This window comes from Toxorhynchites rutilus, chromosome 1 (assembly GCF_029784135.1).
Source record: "Toxorhynchites rutilus septentrionalis strain SRP chromosome 1, ASM2978413v1, whole genome shotgun sequence".
Classification (NCBI taxonomy): domain Eukaryota; kingdom Metazoa; phylum Arthropoda; class Insecta; order Diptera; family Culicidae; genus Toxorhynchites; species Toxorhynchites rutilus.
The window spans coordinates 142,069,410-142,084,468 of NC_073744.1; the positions used below are offsets into that span (position 1 = coordinate 142,069,410).

At 41.5% G+C, this 15,059-nt stretch overlaps 1 protein-coding gene across 4 annotated transcripts in view; it reads right to left on the reverse strand.

Moving 5' to 3' along the window:
- Positions 1 to 458: 458 nt before the first annotated feature.
- LOC129762166 (uncharacterized) overlaps positions 459 to 15,059 on the reverse strand; it is a 709,571-nt gene continuing 694,970 nt past the window's right edge. For all 4 annotated transcript variants that reach the window (XM_055760172.1, XM_055760176.1, XM_055760173.1 and 1 more), the window contains one exon: positions 459 to 15,049. In XM_055760172.1, the coding sequence (XP_055616147.1) occupies positions 12,864 to 15,049 (2,186 nt within the window). In that variant the 3' untranslated portion in view covers positions 459 to 12,863. The remainder of the gene's footprint in view (positions 15,050 to 15,059) is intronic.

A 15,059-nucleotide genomic window follows, 5' to 3' on the forward strand; every position in this document is an offset into this window, starting at 1 on the left:
GTCTACGCCGGTACAAGTTGTCGGAAATGATCGATTGGTTCCACCAGGTGATGTGCAAGAATGAAAGCTGGTAGAGCTATTGGCGTTTACGGGATGATCCTACTTTCATGATGAAGGTGAGATTTACAGAATTCGTTTGCATCTCGTTCCCGTTGGGAGACTTGCACACCAAACCCGTCGAGCGCGATTATGTGACCGATGATGTCAAAAATGGTGTCCCAACGTTGAAGGACTTGGGCGTGAATTTGACACTGATCAGTATACAATAATTAAGTTTTATTTGGTGACTTATCGTGTCTTCTATCACATTGGTTCCACTATAGTATGTGAAACTTTAATTCATTAACTAGGGCTCGCATAGAAGTATACAAATAACACCTGGTACATTTTTTTGCTCTTTATTATAGAGACTTTAAGCCGTAGGTTGGTTCGTCTCTCACCTGGTATATCGAAGTTACTAGTTTTCTACTGTTTTGTTCGCCGGATTAGATTAATTCGCTAAAGTACCGTCGATGGGGATGAGAATAGGTCTAAGCTTGATTTGTAAATACATCAAATTTTGATAAATTACTAAACAATAACTATTTGTATTACAGTAAAGTATTATGCACTGGAAGTAGTGAAAATATATCTCCTCCTAAACGGTTCACAGCTTTCAAAAATATTTGCAATACTTGTCTAGATATCACTAACTGCAATTTCTTTCGATTTGATCCAATCTCACCCCGGTGCTACAAAGAACACGGTACCGTCATCCGGGGGCAAATTGATCAAACGTATTGATGAAAACAAACATAAATTTTCAGATCAATTTAGTTTAATTTAATTTTAAAATTTTTTGATCTGTTCAAGCATCATCTGAAGGTTCTTTTTGCCAATGGCTCTCAACGAATCCCTTATTAAATTGCATAAAAAACAATATTTTTCTAAATAGCATTTTCGTTTTCATTTTCAACTATGGTAAAGAAACATATTTTCAACAAATCAAAACAATATTTATAGACGCTAAACATATTAATCCACTTCTAGCCGATACTTGATGAGTTGAATAAGCATTCAAATACTTGTAATTACTATTCAAACAAGTAAAAAACATACTATTTTACAAAAACAGCACGACGCATGACCAGAACCGAATCCCATCATTCGACATATCGAACATCTTGGTTTGGCAAAACTAGCTTATTGGTGACAATTTCAAGGATTTCACATTAGGATAACCGGAATGGTCTCCGGATGACCTACAGATCAGTGTTCAAATCCCATTCAAATGACCGTAGGTGAAGAAATAATAGATTTTGTATACATTTTTGTGCGTATGACACTAGAAAATCCTGAAAAACATAGATTTATCAATTTCACCCCGAAGTAAAATTTTGAAATTTTCTGCTAAAAATTTTCCAAATTAACGCTCAAGGATTTTTTTCAACAAATTCCATAACGTTTTGTGGCCTTAGCACCAGTACTGATTTAAAAAATAATTAGGTTTAAATCTAACAAAAAAATTCGGAAATATTTACATTTTTCTGAAAATCGTGATCAATTTGCCCCCGGTTTACGGTACTACAAATAACACAACACAAATTAACAAATAATTAGATGCTTTCCAGGCATGGCAATATTATATACACTTCTGTGTTCGGGTATTTTGGTTATTGTTTAAGGTTTATATGAAGTAGTATTTTCCATTTTTTTAATGCACGAATAATAATTATAACACTGTTGACAGCTGGATCCGTAGTACAGAAGCAACGGGGTGTCGTAGAACAAATTCCAATGAATATTTTGAAGCTTTAAGGCAATACTTGAGGCGTTGCATAGTTTTTGAAAATTCGAAAAAAATTCCAAAATGGCGGTCTTTTTTAAAAATAAGTTATTTTACATGAAAAATCGTTGTTTAAAAGCTCAAAAAAAATGGAATAAAGGAACATGAAAAACGGTTATGTAACGCTTCAGATAATCCATTTTTACGAAAAATACTTTTGGGATAACATTTCCTAGGGCATAAGTACTCAAAAATGCAAAAAACAAAAATTCGATTTTTTCGATTTTCCAGATCGGGGTCCCCCCTTGATGGAGGAATGGCTGATATGTTTCTCACAATGCTACTTAAATAGGTTGTCCTACAAATAATAATAAAAATGCAAAACTGTAGAATGAATATGCCATTAAATAACTTTAAAAATCGTTCTTTCAAAGGTTACGAGAGAGTTAGTTTTGCTATCCTCAGTGGACTTTTCAAGGTAAGAGGAAAATGAACTTTGGTGTTTCAAACCTAAATAGTAAGAAGAAAATTTAAATTCTATTCTCGCTCTAGCCAGTCAGTCAACAGGCTTCCTCGAGGCTAAAAGGTAATTTTAAAATTTTCTGAGAGAGAAAAGAGAGACAGAGAGATAGAAGACATGCATACACACTACATACATACAACTCCCTTTTCCAGCGCGTTTAAGGTGAAGGTGGAAGCTAGCCACAAATGGCTGCCACAATGGCGCTCATTTCTTTCATCTCCCTCCCTCACCCCTCGCCAGAAAATCAATAATTTTGCGAAACAGTGTGAAGAAAATGATCGTTTTCGCACATTTCCCATGAAGTAATATCAACCAAACTCTAATCGATTACTCACAAGATATTAAATTTTCACCTGCTGTCGCACTGTATAGTGAAAAACGTCGGAAAACTCGAGCAAGTGCTCTGAAAGTTAAATTTTCATTTTTCAATCTTCGGCAATGGTTTTATTTTTATTGGTGAAAGCATCGTTATTTTTTCGTTACTGATGCCAGACAACATCATCGAAACAGCTATCAAAACCACTCAATAAAATGTTATTCCTGAGTTAAAGCGTTTCATGTTATGAAAATCAATAGAATAAAATTGTGTTGATATCAACAATCATTATTTTTACGTTTAATGGGTATATTATGTTAGTTTTAGCAACTTTAACATAGGGTAAGAAAATTGTATTGCAGAACTCGGAACACTGCCACGGCTCCCTATGCTTTCAAAAACAATAAACGGAAAATTATTACATTCAATCTAAATGTCTCGGCCAACGAAGAGAAGGGTTAAGGCTCTCCAACGTGAATATGTGAAAACAATACGACCAACGAAGGAAAAAAATTGAGGAATTATCAGCATCGATACTATGCGGAAGAACTTGTTAATATCAAAAGAGCCCCAATTCGCATGTGTTATAAATTTGCTCATGTTACGCTCGCGTATAATCAGAATTTTACTTCATATTCAAATGCACCTTCCATATATATTTATGTTTGCAATCGTTCATCGGAACATATCGTTCATACATTTAACTTCAGTATTGAATTGTTATTTTTTTTCAAATGTATTCAAAGACTCGTGTCAATGAAGCGCCACTGATAAGTGAATTGATCTATTTACATGTGCTTTGCTCTTCTCTCACAAACACTATTACCCCATTTTTACACGTGGTTTTACCTATACTACTACAATGGCTAGCTTCCACCTTCACCTTAAGTGGAAAGATTGAATAATCAATTTGAACAAACCAAACACCAGGGCTCATTTGTTTCAATGAGTATGCGGGAAACTTGGGAAAACATGGGACGGGCCGCTATCAATATAATAAAGGCAGTGTGTTTGAAGCTGAAAAAAAGTCATTTACACTGAAATATTAGGCTGTCAAAAAAGTCCTGCGGTATTTCCGCGAGGTGTCGTTGTAAGCGCGTAGTTCTAGTTGTATTCATTGTATCGAGTCATACTATAGCTTGTTGGAAAGGTATTTATAATATAGTCCTTGACAGTGTTTTGTTTGGTTAAGTCGTTCGTGAGTTATAGTGTCGCAAATATGGAGCAAAATAAAGAGAAAATCCGACATATTTTACAGTACTACTATGACAAAGGCAAAAATGAGGGTCTCCGTAGCCACATTGGTTGCGCGTTCGCTTAGTAAGCGATCGATCGTGAGTTCAAAACTCAGGACCCTCATTGACCATCTTTTTGTTGTTACAGAATAGCTACGTCCACGCAACAATCATAAGCGATGGAAATCGATCCACGGTCGAAATAAGATCGATTTATCCATACAACTGTTCTGCTCTGCAAGACACATCGGGCTGCTGTTCTATAAATAACTCAACAATGATCAATCAACTGTCTCCGCTGTCCGGTCTAACTGGATAATGGAAGAACAGATAGAAAACTCTTACGCCTAAATGGCTACTGTGTAAAAATGTGTACCATATGCAATTGTATAGAAGGGAATATTCTAACGCCGAAAAATGGCAACTGTGTAAATGTGCTAATTATATATGTGATAAACATGTGACATGTACACGATTAAAATTCGGCTCTGTTACAGCTAAAACGCTAGTGAGCCGCTATAGAGAAAGAGAAAAAGTGAGCCGCTATAGAGAAAGGCAAAAATGCATCTCAAGCTGCCAATAAAATTTTTGCAGTTTATGGACTCGATACAGTTTCCATTTCCACCGCACAACGATGGTTTCAACGTTTTCGTTCTGGTGTAGAGGTCGTCGAAGATGCGCCACGCTCCGGAAGGCCTGTCGTTGAAAATTGCGACAAAATCGCTGAATTAGCCGAGAAAGACCGGCATAGTAGCAGCCGTAGCATCGGCCAAGAGCTGGGGATAAGTCATCGAACCGTTATTATCCATTTGAAGAAGCTTGGATTCACAAAGAAGCTCGATGTATTGGTGCCACACACGTTGACACAAAAAAACATCTTTGACCGTATCGACCCATGTGAATCGCTGCTGAATCGCAACAAAATCGACCCGTTTCTGAAGCGGATGGTGACTGGCGATGAAAAGTGGGTCACTTACGACAACGTGAAGCGCAAACGGTCGTGGTCGAAGCCCGCTGAAGCGGCTCAGACGGTGGCCAAGCCCTCATTAACGGCCAGGAAGGTTCTGCTGTGTGTTTGGTGGGATTGTCAAGGAATAATCTATTATAAGCTGCTTCCCTATGGCCAAACGCTCAATTTGGACCTGTACTGCCAACAACTGGACCGCTTGAAGGTAGCACTTATGAAGAAGAGGCCATCTTTGATAAACAGTGGCCGCATTGTCTTCCATCAGGACAACGCCAGGCCACACACTTCTTTGGTGACGCGCCAGAAGCTCCGGGAGCTCGGATGGGAGGTTCTTTTGCATCCGCCGTATAGTCCGGACCTTGCACCAAGTGACTACCGCCTGTTTTTGTCCATGGCGAACGAGCTAGGTAGTCAGAAGTTAGCCACAAAAGAGGCCTGTGAAAATTGGCTATCCGAGTTTTTTGCCAATAAGGAAGCGAGCTTCTAGAACAGTTGGCATCTTGTTGGGAACAAGTCATCGCACAAAACGGCGCATATTCGACTTAAAACAGATGATTGTAACTAATTTTAAGAACAAATGAAAATTCAAAAAAAAATACCGCAGGACTTTTTTGACAGCCTAATAAAATCATATTCGTTACTCGTGAATATTTGTTGATAGTCTAAGACACTGGTATCGAATACAATTCCCAAAAACCGTTCGAGATCCAAAAATATGTGGAGAATGCTCTGGGTTTGACAATTGACAATTGCGAAAACAAAAGGACCTCATACATCCTTAAGCTACGGAACGAAAAATAGGCAGCGACCTAAAAAAATGTGAGCAATGTCCAAGATGGGGCTTAAATCATGGGCCAACTCTGTCCTGCAAGTTTTACATTTGTAACATTAAAGCAAAATAAGAAAAAAAAATCGTTGGAAGCGATTTTCGATTTAATTTTCTACATCATTTCTATAAGGTTTTTGTTGCTTAAAACCGACTCAGAGCCGATAACAGCGAGTCATATTTATTGAGTCGAGTTCCCAGTGGATGTCTCAGATGAAGGAAATGTTAAGAAAGGATTCATTTCCTTCTCAATTTGTTATTTTCCGCATCAGCTTACCATCGGGCAGTATGGCATACCCTCGATCGGGGCAATTTGCTCACTTTCGGCTGGATAACATTCTCACGAGAGAAATAGCTTGTATGTGAGGGATGCCAGATGATTTTTTCAAATATCTCTGCATGACACCATCAAATGTCTTCAAATGTAATCTTAATGAACAAAAATAAGCAACCCATCACGATATTTCTAAATCATGTTCGATAAATCACACAACCAATTGTTTTCACATACTTTGAAATGATCTCAGTATGTTTTCACAAAATTAAATGTCTTCGAAACGAAAGTATGTCTTCACATCTGGCATCTATATTATGTGCTCAGAGCATGTAGGAAAAAAGAGCGCGGACTGGAGAATTAATACACTGGGAGAACACGCTCACCGGAGAAACGGTTTCTTCTCTTCGCTGGTGGTCATGACGTGAATAGATTGATGGAATCTCTCATTCATACAAGCTGTTTCTCTGAGCTTTAGTCTCTGAGAGAAACAGCTTATGAGCATATTGTACTTCTGCTGGGCCATTTAACACCGTATGATTGGGAAATATAGAATCTGGGTGCCTTACAAAACAAAATTCGTAGCACTTTTGTTATTCAGTATCTAAAATACAGAAAGATTACAGATGACTGAGGGTTAACTAATCTACGTACTGATGTAGTTGTTACCTTAACTACACGAAGCTTCGAAAGAAATTCTTTTTCTCAATAAGAATGAGTAAAAAAAATCATTTAAGATAAATGAAAGCCTATCTTCTCAAAATAAAACGGTTTTACAGGATCCAGTTTTATTCCAGTTTTTTTAGGAGCAATCTTCCACTCTTTGTAAAATATTATTGACAACTCTGGGTATAATTAATAACGGAACTTTTGCTGGGGTTTACACTTAGTTCGTTGCTCTCGACGATTCTGATCAAATCATGCTGAAGCCGATCGATGTGTCGGGCAGGAAAATCTTCACATCATCCACGTATATAAGCACTTTTGCGTTGGTCAAACATGACGATAACTTATTCATGACCATGACAAACAGAATAGACCCCAAATGACTACCTTGCGGAACTCCTGAATTAACACCAAAGGACTTAGACGCATTTTTGTGCACTTGCACATACTCTGTTCTGCCCTCCAAATACGTCCTAATCCATTCGAACATTTCAACGTCAATGCCGAAATCAAGCACCGCGCCCATTATACTATCTACTTCTACCACATCGATGGCCTTGCTCATGTCTGTATGAATACAGTCCACCTGATACCCTTTGGATGTATAATCTGTGACGGTACAGCACAATTCGCATAGGTTCGTCACAACTGACCCATACTGTGTTGTTAAAACATGATCAATAATCCGTTCGTAAAGGTGGGAGTAAACAAGCAATTTTGGCATCGCAGACTGGTTTGCAACGCCCCGGTAGTTTTCGGCATCTGAGCGTGGGCCCATCTTATGAATTACAGCAGGGGTTTACAGATTTTTTTCATGGCAGAGCACTTTTTATAGCAAAAAAATTGACGGAGCACCTGCATTTTTTAATCAATAGAACAAATCGTATTTGCATTGCCATTACCCAACAGGAAACAACTCTATTTTGGGTACGCATCCCAGTTACATGACATCTGACCCGGAGTGAACGAGATAAATTACTATATGCCCAGTGAAATTAAATTGAAGAATGTTTTTCTCAAGGAGGGTTTTAAATTGGAAGCATTTGCTATAACTTCGCGGAGCACAAATTTCCCGCGGAACACCATATGAAAACCCTTGGATTAGAGTAATGTGCGAAATTTTCCACAACGGCGGGAGGTAACCGGTCGAGAGCTAGGAATTGAATACAGTAGTCAGGGGCAGTGGCGTAGTGTGCGGGCGGAAAACCCGGCATTTGCCGGGGCGCCAAAATCCAGGAATTTTGAATATCTTTTTTTCCTACAAATATATTTCATCGTTCAATTGAGGAAAAAACACCCATCATGAGTGGTTGCTTCTGTCCGCACATTAACGTGGAAAAGTGGTGCATTTGAATTGTATTTTTGATGGTTCGGCCACATTTCTTCAATTTACCTTTGATATTGTCCAATATCTCTCGAAAATCCGAACAATTTGATGGATTGATAGTTTTTTCAATGAAATCGATTTTGTTCTCCTTATATCACTTGATACAATCCCGGCTGTAATGGCACCTTGTCAAGTCAGGCCAGAACTTCACTGGACCATAGTGTGATAGAATGAATGGCAAAATCCTGTTCTGAAGACACTCCTCCTTGTAATTGTTGCCCCAGTGATGACAATCATTGTCGTCGTTCCACAACTACCTACAGATCCCTTGCCAAATCATCAACTTACGGGCGTAAACGTACACAGCGTAAACAAATTTGAACCTACCCTACGCTTGACAAGGTAAAATTTGTTACCGAGTATTTTTCTAAAAATCCATTTTTACGTACCCATGATCAAATGTACCGGGATTTTCTAAATAAAGGGCGAACACGAAATTATTGCGACACCGAAAATGTCATGCCAATTTTCTTATAATGTTTAGAATCAAACCAAAATTTTAGGGTAGTTTTTTTTACATATATTTACTTCAAAAATCAAAAGAAAAGTTAATCGATGGAGCCTTGAGTGTAAAATTGAACGCATTTTCGCTTGATGCCCTCCATCAAAGTCTTTACAGTGTCATCCGGTACCAGTTTCTCAACATGTCCTTCTCTTCTTTGACTGTCGTCTTGCTCTTCCGAAGTTCCCGCTTCATTATTGCCCAGTACTGCTCCACCGGGCGCAGCTCCGGACAGTTTGGCGGGTTCATGTCCTTTGGAACAAAATGGACATAATTGGCCTCATACCACTCCAGGACACTTTTATAATAGTGGCATGATGTCAAATCTGGCCAAAATAGCGGAGCTTCGTCGTGCTGCTGCAAGAACGGCAAAAGGCGCTTCTCGAGGCACTCAGATTTGTAGATCTCGCCAATTACTGTGCCCTTTGTCACGAAAGGCTCACTCCTCAGTCCGCAAGAGCAGATGGCCTGCCAAACGAGATATTTGGAGGCGAACTTCGACATTTTCTTCTTCTTGAATTTGTCGTCCACATCGAACTTGCTCTTGCCGGTGAAAAACTCCAACCCCGGAATTTGCTTAAAATCGGCTTTTATATACGTTTCGTCGTCCATCACACAGCAGCCATATTTTGTCAGCATCTTCTCGTAGAGCTTCCGTGCCCGAGTTTTAGCCGTCGATTGTTGCCGCTCATTGCGGTTTGGGAAGTTCTGTACCTTGTATGTATGTAGTCCGGCTCTCTTCTTTGCATTCTGGACGTAGCTCTGCGACATGCCGATCTTTTTAGCCAAATCACGGCTTGAGACGTTGGAATTTGCTTTAATCATCCGCTTCACCTTTCCCTCCGTCTTTTTGTTCTCCGGTCCCGGTTTTCTTCCAGCTCCTTTGCCGTGGTCCAACGTCAACCGCTCCTGGAACCGCTTCAACACTCTGGAGACGGTTGAATAGTGAATGTTCAACATTTTTCCCAACTGCCGGTGCGACAGGTCAGGAAATTCCAGGTGTTTGGAAAGAATTTGTTCTCTCGACTCGCGTTGGTTCACCTCCATTTTCGTTGAATCGAAAAACACGACTTCGAGTTTGACAGCATGTAGACAATATGTGTGCAAAATTTGGTTGATTTTTACCCAAAGGTAAAAAAGTTATGCCCGCAATAATTTCGTGTTCGCCCTTTTTTTTTATCCCATTTATTTATTTAAGGCTCATTAGCATTTTAGCTGTAACAGAGCCGAATTTTAATCGTGTACATGTCACATGGTTATCATATCTATAATTAGCACATTACACAGTTGCCATTCGCCAGTATTCCTTCTATACCATTACATATGGTACATTCACACAGTAGCCATTTAGGTGTAAGGGTATTCTTTCTGTTCTTCCATTATCCAGTTGGACCACCGGACAGCGGAGACAGTTGTTTGATCATTGTTGAGTTATTTATAGAACAGTAGCCCGATGTGTCTGGCAGAGCAGAGCAGTTGTATGGATGAATCGATCTTATTTTGTTGCGTGGACGTAGCTATTCTGTAACAACATAAAGATGGTCAATAAGGGCCCTGAGTTTTGAACTCACGATCGATCGCTTACTAAGCGAACGCGCAACCAATGTGGCTACGGAGACCCCCGTGTTCGCCCTTTGAAACAAAATAGAGTTGAATTTCAAGCAAATTTACTTGATCTCTTTCAAAACACAATTCATCTGAAGCAACACACATGTGTCAACGCTTGACCCAGTCCTCCATGCATCCCTGGTAGGCCAACGAAAGGATGGCTTTTAGTTCCCTCGTCACATTCTCTTCGATCTCATCGATCGACTGAAATCTTTTTCCACGAAGTGGCAACATCAACTAGGGAAACAAAAAAAAAGTCGCACGGGGCCATCAGGCTTACTCGGTGGTTTTTACTTGATGTTTGGTCAGATAATTCAGTACAATTCTGGCTCGGTGCGATGGCGTGTTACCATCATGCAAAATCCAAGAATTGTCGGCCCACATTTCTGGTCGTTTGCAACATACAACATCTCTCTAACGCTTCAAAACGGATAAATAATATTCTTTGTTGACTGTCATAGTGCACTACGCGTTGACAATCGAAGAAAACACTCAGCATCACCTTCACTTTTGAGTGGATTTGACGCGGTTTTTTCTCGTCTTCGAAACGCTGCTCGGACGATTCTTGCTTTGTTTCTATGTCCAATTCATAGGCCCATATCTCGTCGCCCGTAGTTATCCGTTTCACGAAGGTTGGATCTCTTAAGGCTTCAGAAATCATCTCTTCAGCAACTGTCTGTTGTTGGTGTTCTTGCACGAAATTTAGTTCCTTCGGAACAAGCTAGGCTACCACGCGTCTCACCCAAAACAATATGCTGCACCGTTTCATATGCAATGCCAAATTCACTAGACATCTCTCTTAAGCTGGTATGACGATTTTCAAGCACCATTTCATTCACTCTCTTTAGGTTTTCATCGGTGTTCGACGTCTCCCGGTAATGTTTGAGTACGGTATTTACAGTCGATTTTGGAAAATTGAGGAATTTTGCAATCTTTCCTCCCAACCACGTCGGGTTCTCAATGTGATTCTACGCAAGGCAAATATTTGACTAGAGAATAAGCGAAGCTGGTAATGATTTTTCCTAACCTTCTAAATACGGATAAACTGCTCAAAGTGAACTTTGGTATAAGTGAGAAGCTTTCTCAAAATATCAGAAACTCAAAGTTAGTGAAAAAATCAAATAAAGTGGTTTTTTTTGGGACGCCATTCTCATAGTTCGCCGGGAGCGCTGTCTACCCTCACTACGTCGCTGGTCAGGGGTTCAGGGATAGAACACTTCATATGACAGTATCCTTAGAATGATGACTCAAGAGTACGTACTCTACGAGAGCATCATTGGGGATGCTTTGAATGTCGACGCATCCACAATTGCAACCATGACAGGCTACTCAAAAGGTACTGAAATGTACGATAAGACATAATCGGCGACCAAGCGTGGATGAGTGTAGGATGAGGTCTAAAGGAATCAGTGGATTGATAAAACCGTGCTTTTAGATCGTAGAAAGATGTGCCACAATCTAATGAACTCAGCATGACTGCATCGGTGAACATCCACATATTTCTGGGGGCTGAACAAAATCCATCTTCACGTAACTGACTCTTCCGGCAGTTTCGAACGTTGTTTATTTGAGAAAGAAAAAACGACCACGGACATATTATAACACTTCACGCGGTTAAGCGGTAGTCGCTATCACGTTCTATTCAACGCCTCAAAGTATTTTTCATGTAACTTGAACCAAATATTATTTTACTCCTGTAGAAAATGTATGTATGTCTTTTGCCCGCCAATCAGCCACCCACCGAAACATTTTCAAGTACCGTTGTGTGTGAACCCTCCATTAGTTTCATTACCCCAGCGATACGAACAACTCCGTCCGCGCACCAGCACGAGTTTCTCGATGTGAGAGTATGTAAGTTTGGGACGTATAAGTTTTGCGGTAAAACTAAACATACCAATAGGGTTGCCGTCTGAGGGAATCCTGGTTCGCCATCACTCCCCGCACGAAGAACCAACTATGATGAAAGGGTCCCCGATAAGATAAGATAAATTTGGGCCGATCGAGCATACATACACATCGTAGTTCTCTATTTGCATAGCCCGTAATGGGCAAACATAGATTTTTTGATGAGTGTATCCTTGCGCTTGCAGCACCAAATGCATGATGAACTTTGGCTCCGCCTGAATTGAGTTAGTGAAATGTCGTTTTGTATCGTATTGGAAAGATTTCCCATTACCTACATGGCCAAAGTTGATCGCACTGGTAATTGACGGAGGTTTGATGATGGGGTTTCCGAAGTTACTCTCCTCTCATCATCGATGGATGCACGCGCGCGGGTTGGCGAACGTTTCCATATTTACAGTTTTGTGGTAACTAATGTGTGCAGATGATATAAGTGTCCTAGTTAGTTATTTGAACTATTTACTTTAAACTCGTGTCTGTTTTTTGATTGACTGTTTTGATTTTCCCGTGTTTGTATAAGCAGTTTGATTAGGCTATAGTTTTCAGAAGTTTCGTTTGACTTTTAACTTGTGACGTAGGCTTTCGGTCTACATTTTGTTGTATGTTCATTGTTCTACTACCTTCGAGACTGTCTCTGTGTGTGTGTGAGTTACTGTTGGGGGCGAAATGAAGCAGTCCCTATTCTGTTTCCATTTCGTGTTTTGTTTCTATGTTAATCTTAACTATTTAATTCTGTATCACACTTTGTGGTTCGTTTTTGTTCGGTTCTTGAGTTGCGGTGACTCTTCCAGATGTTTGCAAGAGATCATCTACCGATACGTACGTCATCGTTCGAGAAGGGTCCGAGAGGGCATGCTGAAGTTTGTACTATCGTGTGATGGCGGAAGGGATACTACAGTGAGACGAAATCATTTCCTGTAACAAACACGGCAGCCGTGCTGATGGATGAAGGACCCGGTGTATTGGGACTGGGACCGGTTGGGGTCGCTGGTTGTAGGGGTGGCGTAGGGATTTCCTTGATCGGTTCGATTTCCTGCTTGATGAAGATACTCTCCTGTTCGATCTGGCGATCTCCATCCGGAAGTGAGAGCGTGGAGTTGCCACTGGCTGTGTACCTTCGACCCATGTTGTCGTACTTTAGGCAGGGAAAACTGTTCTCACATTTGTTTACCAGCTCGGCTTTACTGAACCGGGCGTTCATCTTGGCTGAGGAGTTGATAATTTTACTACACTCCTGACACATGGCCGTCGGTGGACTGCTGAATCCAGTTATCTCGCACGACTCTTCGATGTTGGAGTAATTGACGATAGTGTCCTGCAGCTGCAACGCTTCCATGCCACTGGTAGACGCGTTCGGATGCTGCGTCTGTAGCGCTTGTGGATGTACCGCAGTTAGCGAAGATGGCTGGCTGCTGTTCGAGGGAGCTGTTGCCGCCGTCAACGCTGGCCGATTCTTGCGAGGTAGCGTTGCGTACGATGACACATTGACTGGAATCAACTTGCCTTTGGACCTGTTCGGAATGTTCAGCAAATCGGGGTACATCTTAAGTTCTGGGTTGTCCAGTGCATCCTGTGTAACCGAAACGGATATGAAGATGTTCCCATAGGCCGGATTTGGAACCATTTGGGAGCAGAACTCGGGCGGAGGAGGAAACACCCCAACATTCAGTGGAAATTCCTCCCGCTTCGCGGCTATTGACTCGATTGTTATCTGTACGGGCTCCATGGCGATCGTGGAGTCCGTTTTGGTCGACGGAGTCATCACATCACTGGCGCTGAATTCTTGCCGCTCGTTGGTCGTTATACTCAAGTCAAGCAGTTTCTTCTCCTGGTCATTGAAGCTCACACTACTTTTGATATTCTTCTTTCTCCGTCGCGTCCGTAGCTTCCTCTTGCAGAGACAGATCACCACCGATAGCGAAAGAAGACCAAAAATTGTCCCGAATATGCCCAATATAAGCCCAAAGTACCAGAATGTTTCCGGTGTTTTGATAATAACTCTTTCCACCACTTCCGGCAGTATCAAGCTGAAATTTTTGGTTACAAATCCAATCTTGTTACTGGCAGTGCACGTATAATACCCCGAATCGTTACTTGTGATGTTCAGTATCGTCAAGTTACTCCACATCGTTACATTGCCATCGAACTTCACCACCCGTTCGCTCTCCACCATCATATTCTCCTGATCCACGATTTTCCCGTTGAGATCCCACGTCACCGTGGGCTCCGGATCGCCAAACGCCACACATCGGTAGGTGATGTTCGCCCCCAAATCCTCGATATCGTCCACATCGTCCCGATAGATCTCCAACTGTGGCATACAGCCAAACTGATCCGTCTCCAGCGATTCCCACGTCAAGTCTTTCAAACTGTACGGTTGGTGACACCTTAGACTTCTTTTGTTAAGCGAATTGTTCAAGTACCACCCCCGGAACTGCCGGAGGTGACAATCGCAGTTCCAGAGGTTTTCCTCCAGCATTAGCGTCTTCAAGTTCTTCATGTGGTTAAACACGTAGTGCGGCAGACTCTGCAGCTGATTCCTCGTCAAATCCAGGAACTCTAGTAGCTCCAGGTTGGAGAACGCCGTCTCCGCCACACTATTCAGCTGGCAGTCATGCAGATCGATATTCCGCAAGTACGGCAGTACCGGGAACTGATCCGCCACCAGCTGCTTCAACGGATTACTGTACAGGTTTATGATTCGCAGCCGGTTATTTCCCGCGAAGGTTTGCTTGTCCAGCGATTGGATCTCATTCTCGCTCAAGTCCACCTCGATCAGAATTTTCAGGTTCTTGAACGCCTCCCGGTGGACGTACTTGACCCGGGAGTGCTTCAGGTGGATCTTCTGCAGGTTGCCCAGCCCCAGGCTGGTGAATTCCTCTCGGTTGAGATAGGCAATGTTGTTGTCGTTCAGTACCAGCACCTGCAGCTCGGTGGACAGATTCGTGGGGATCGAGTTGAGCCCTAGGCTGTTGCAGAGGGCCGATTTCTTACCACTGGACCACTTGCAGACGCAACCGGTCGGACAGCTCGCGCTCCAGTCAGCACAGGAGGCCGATGTTATCAGTAGGAGAAGCACTGCGAAAGA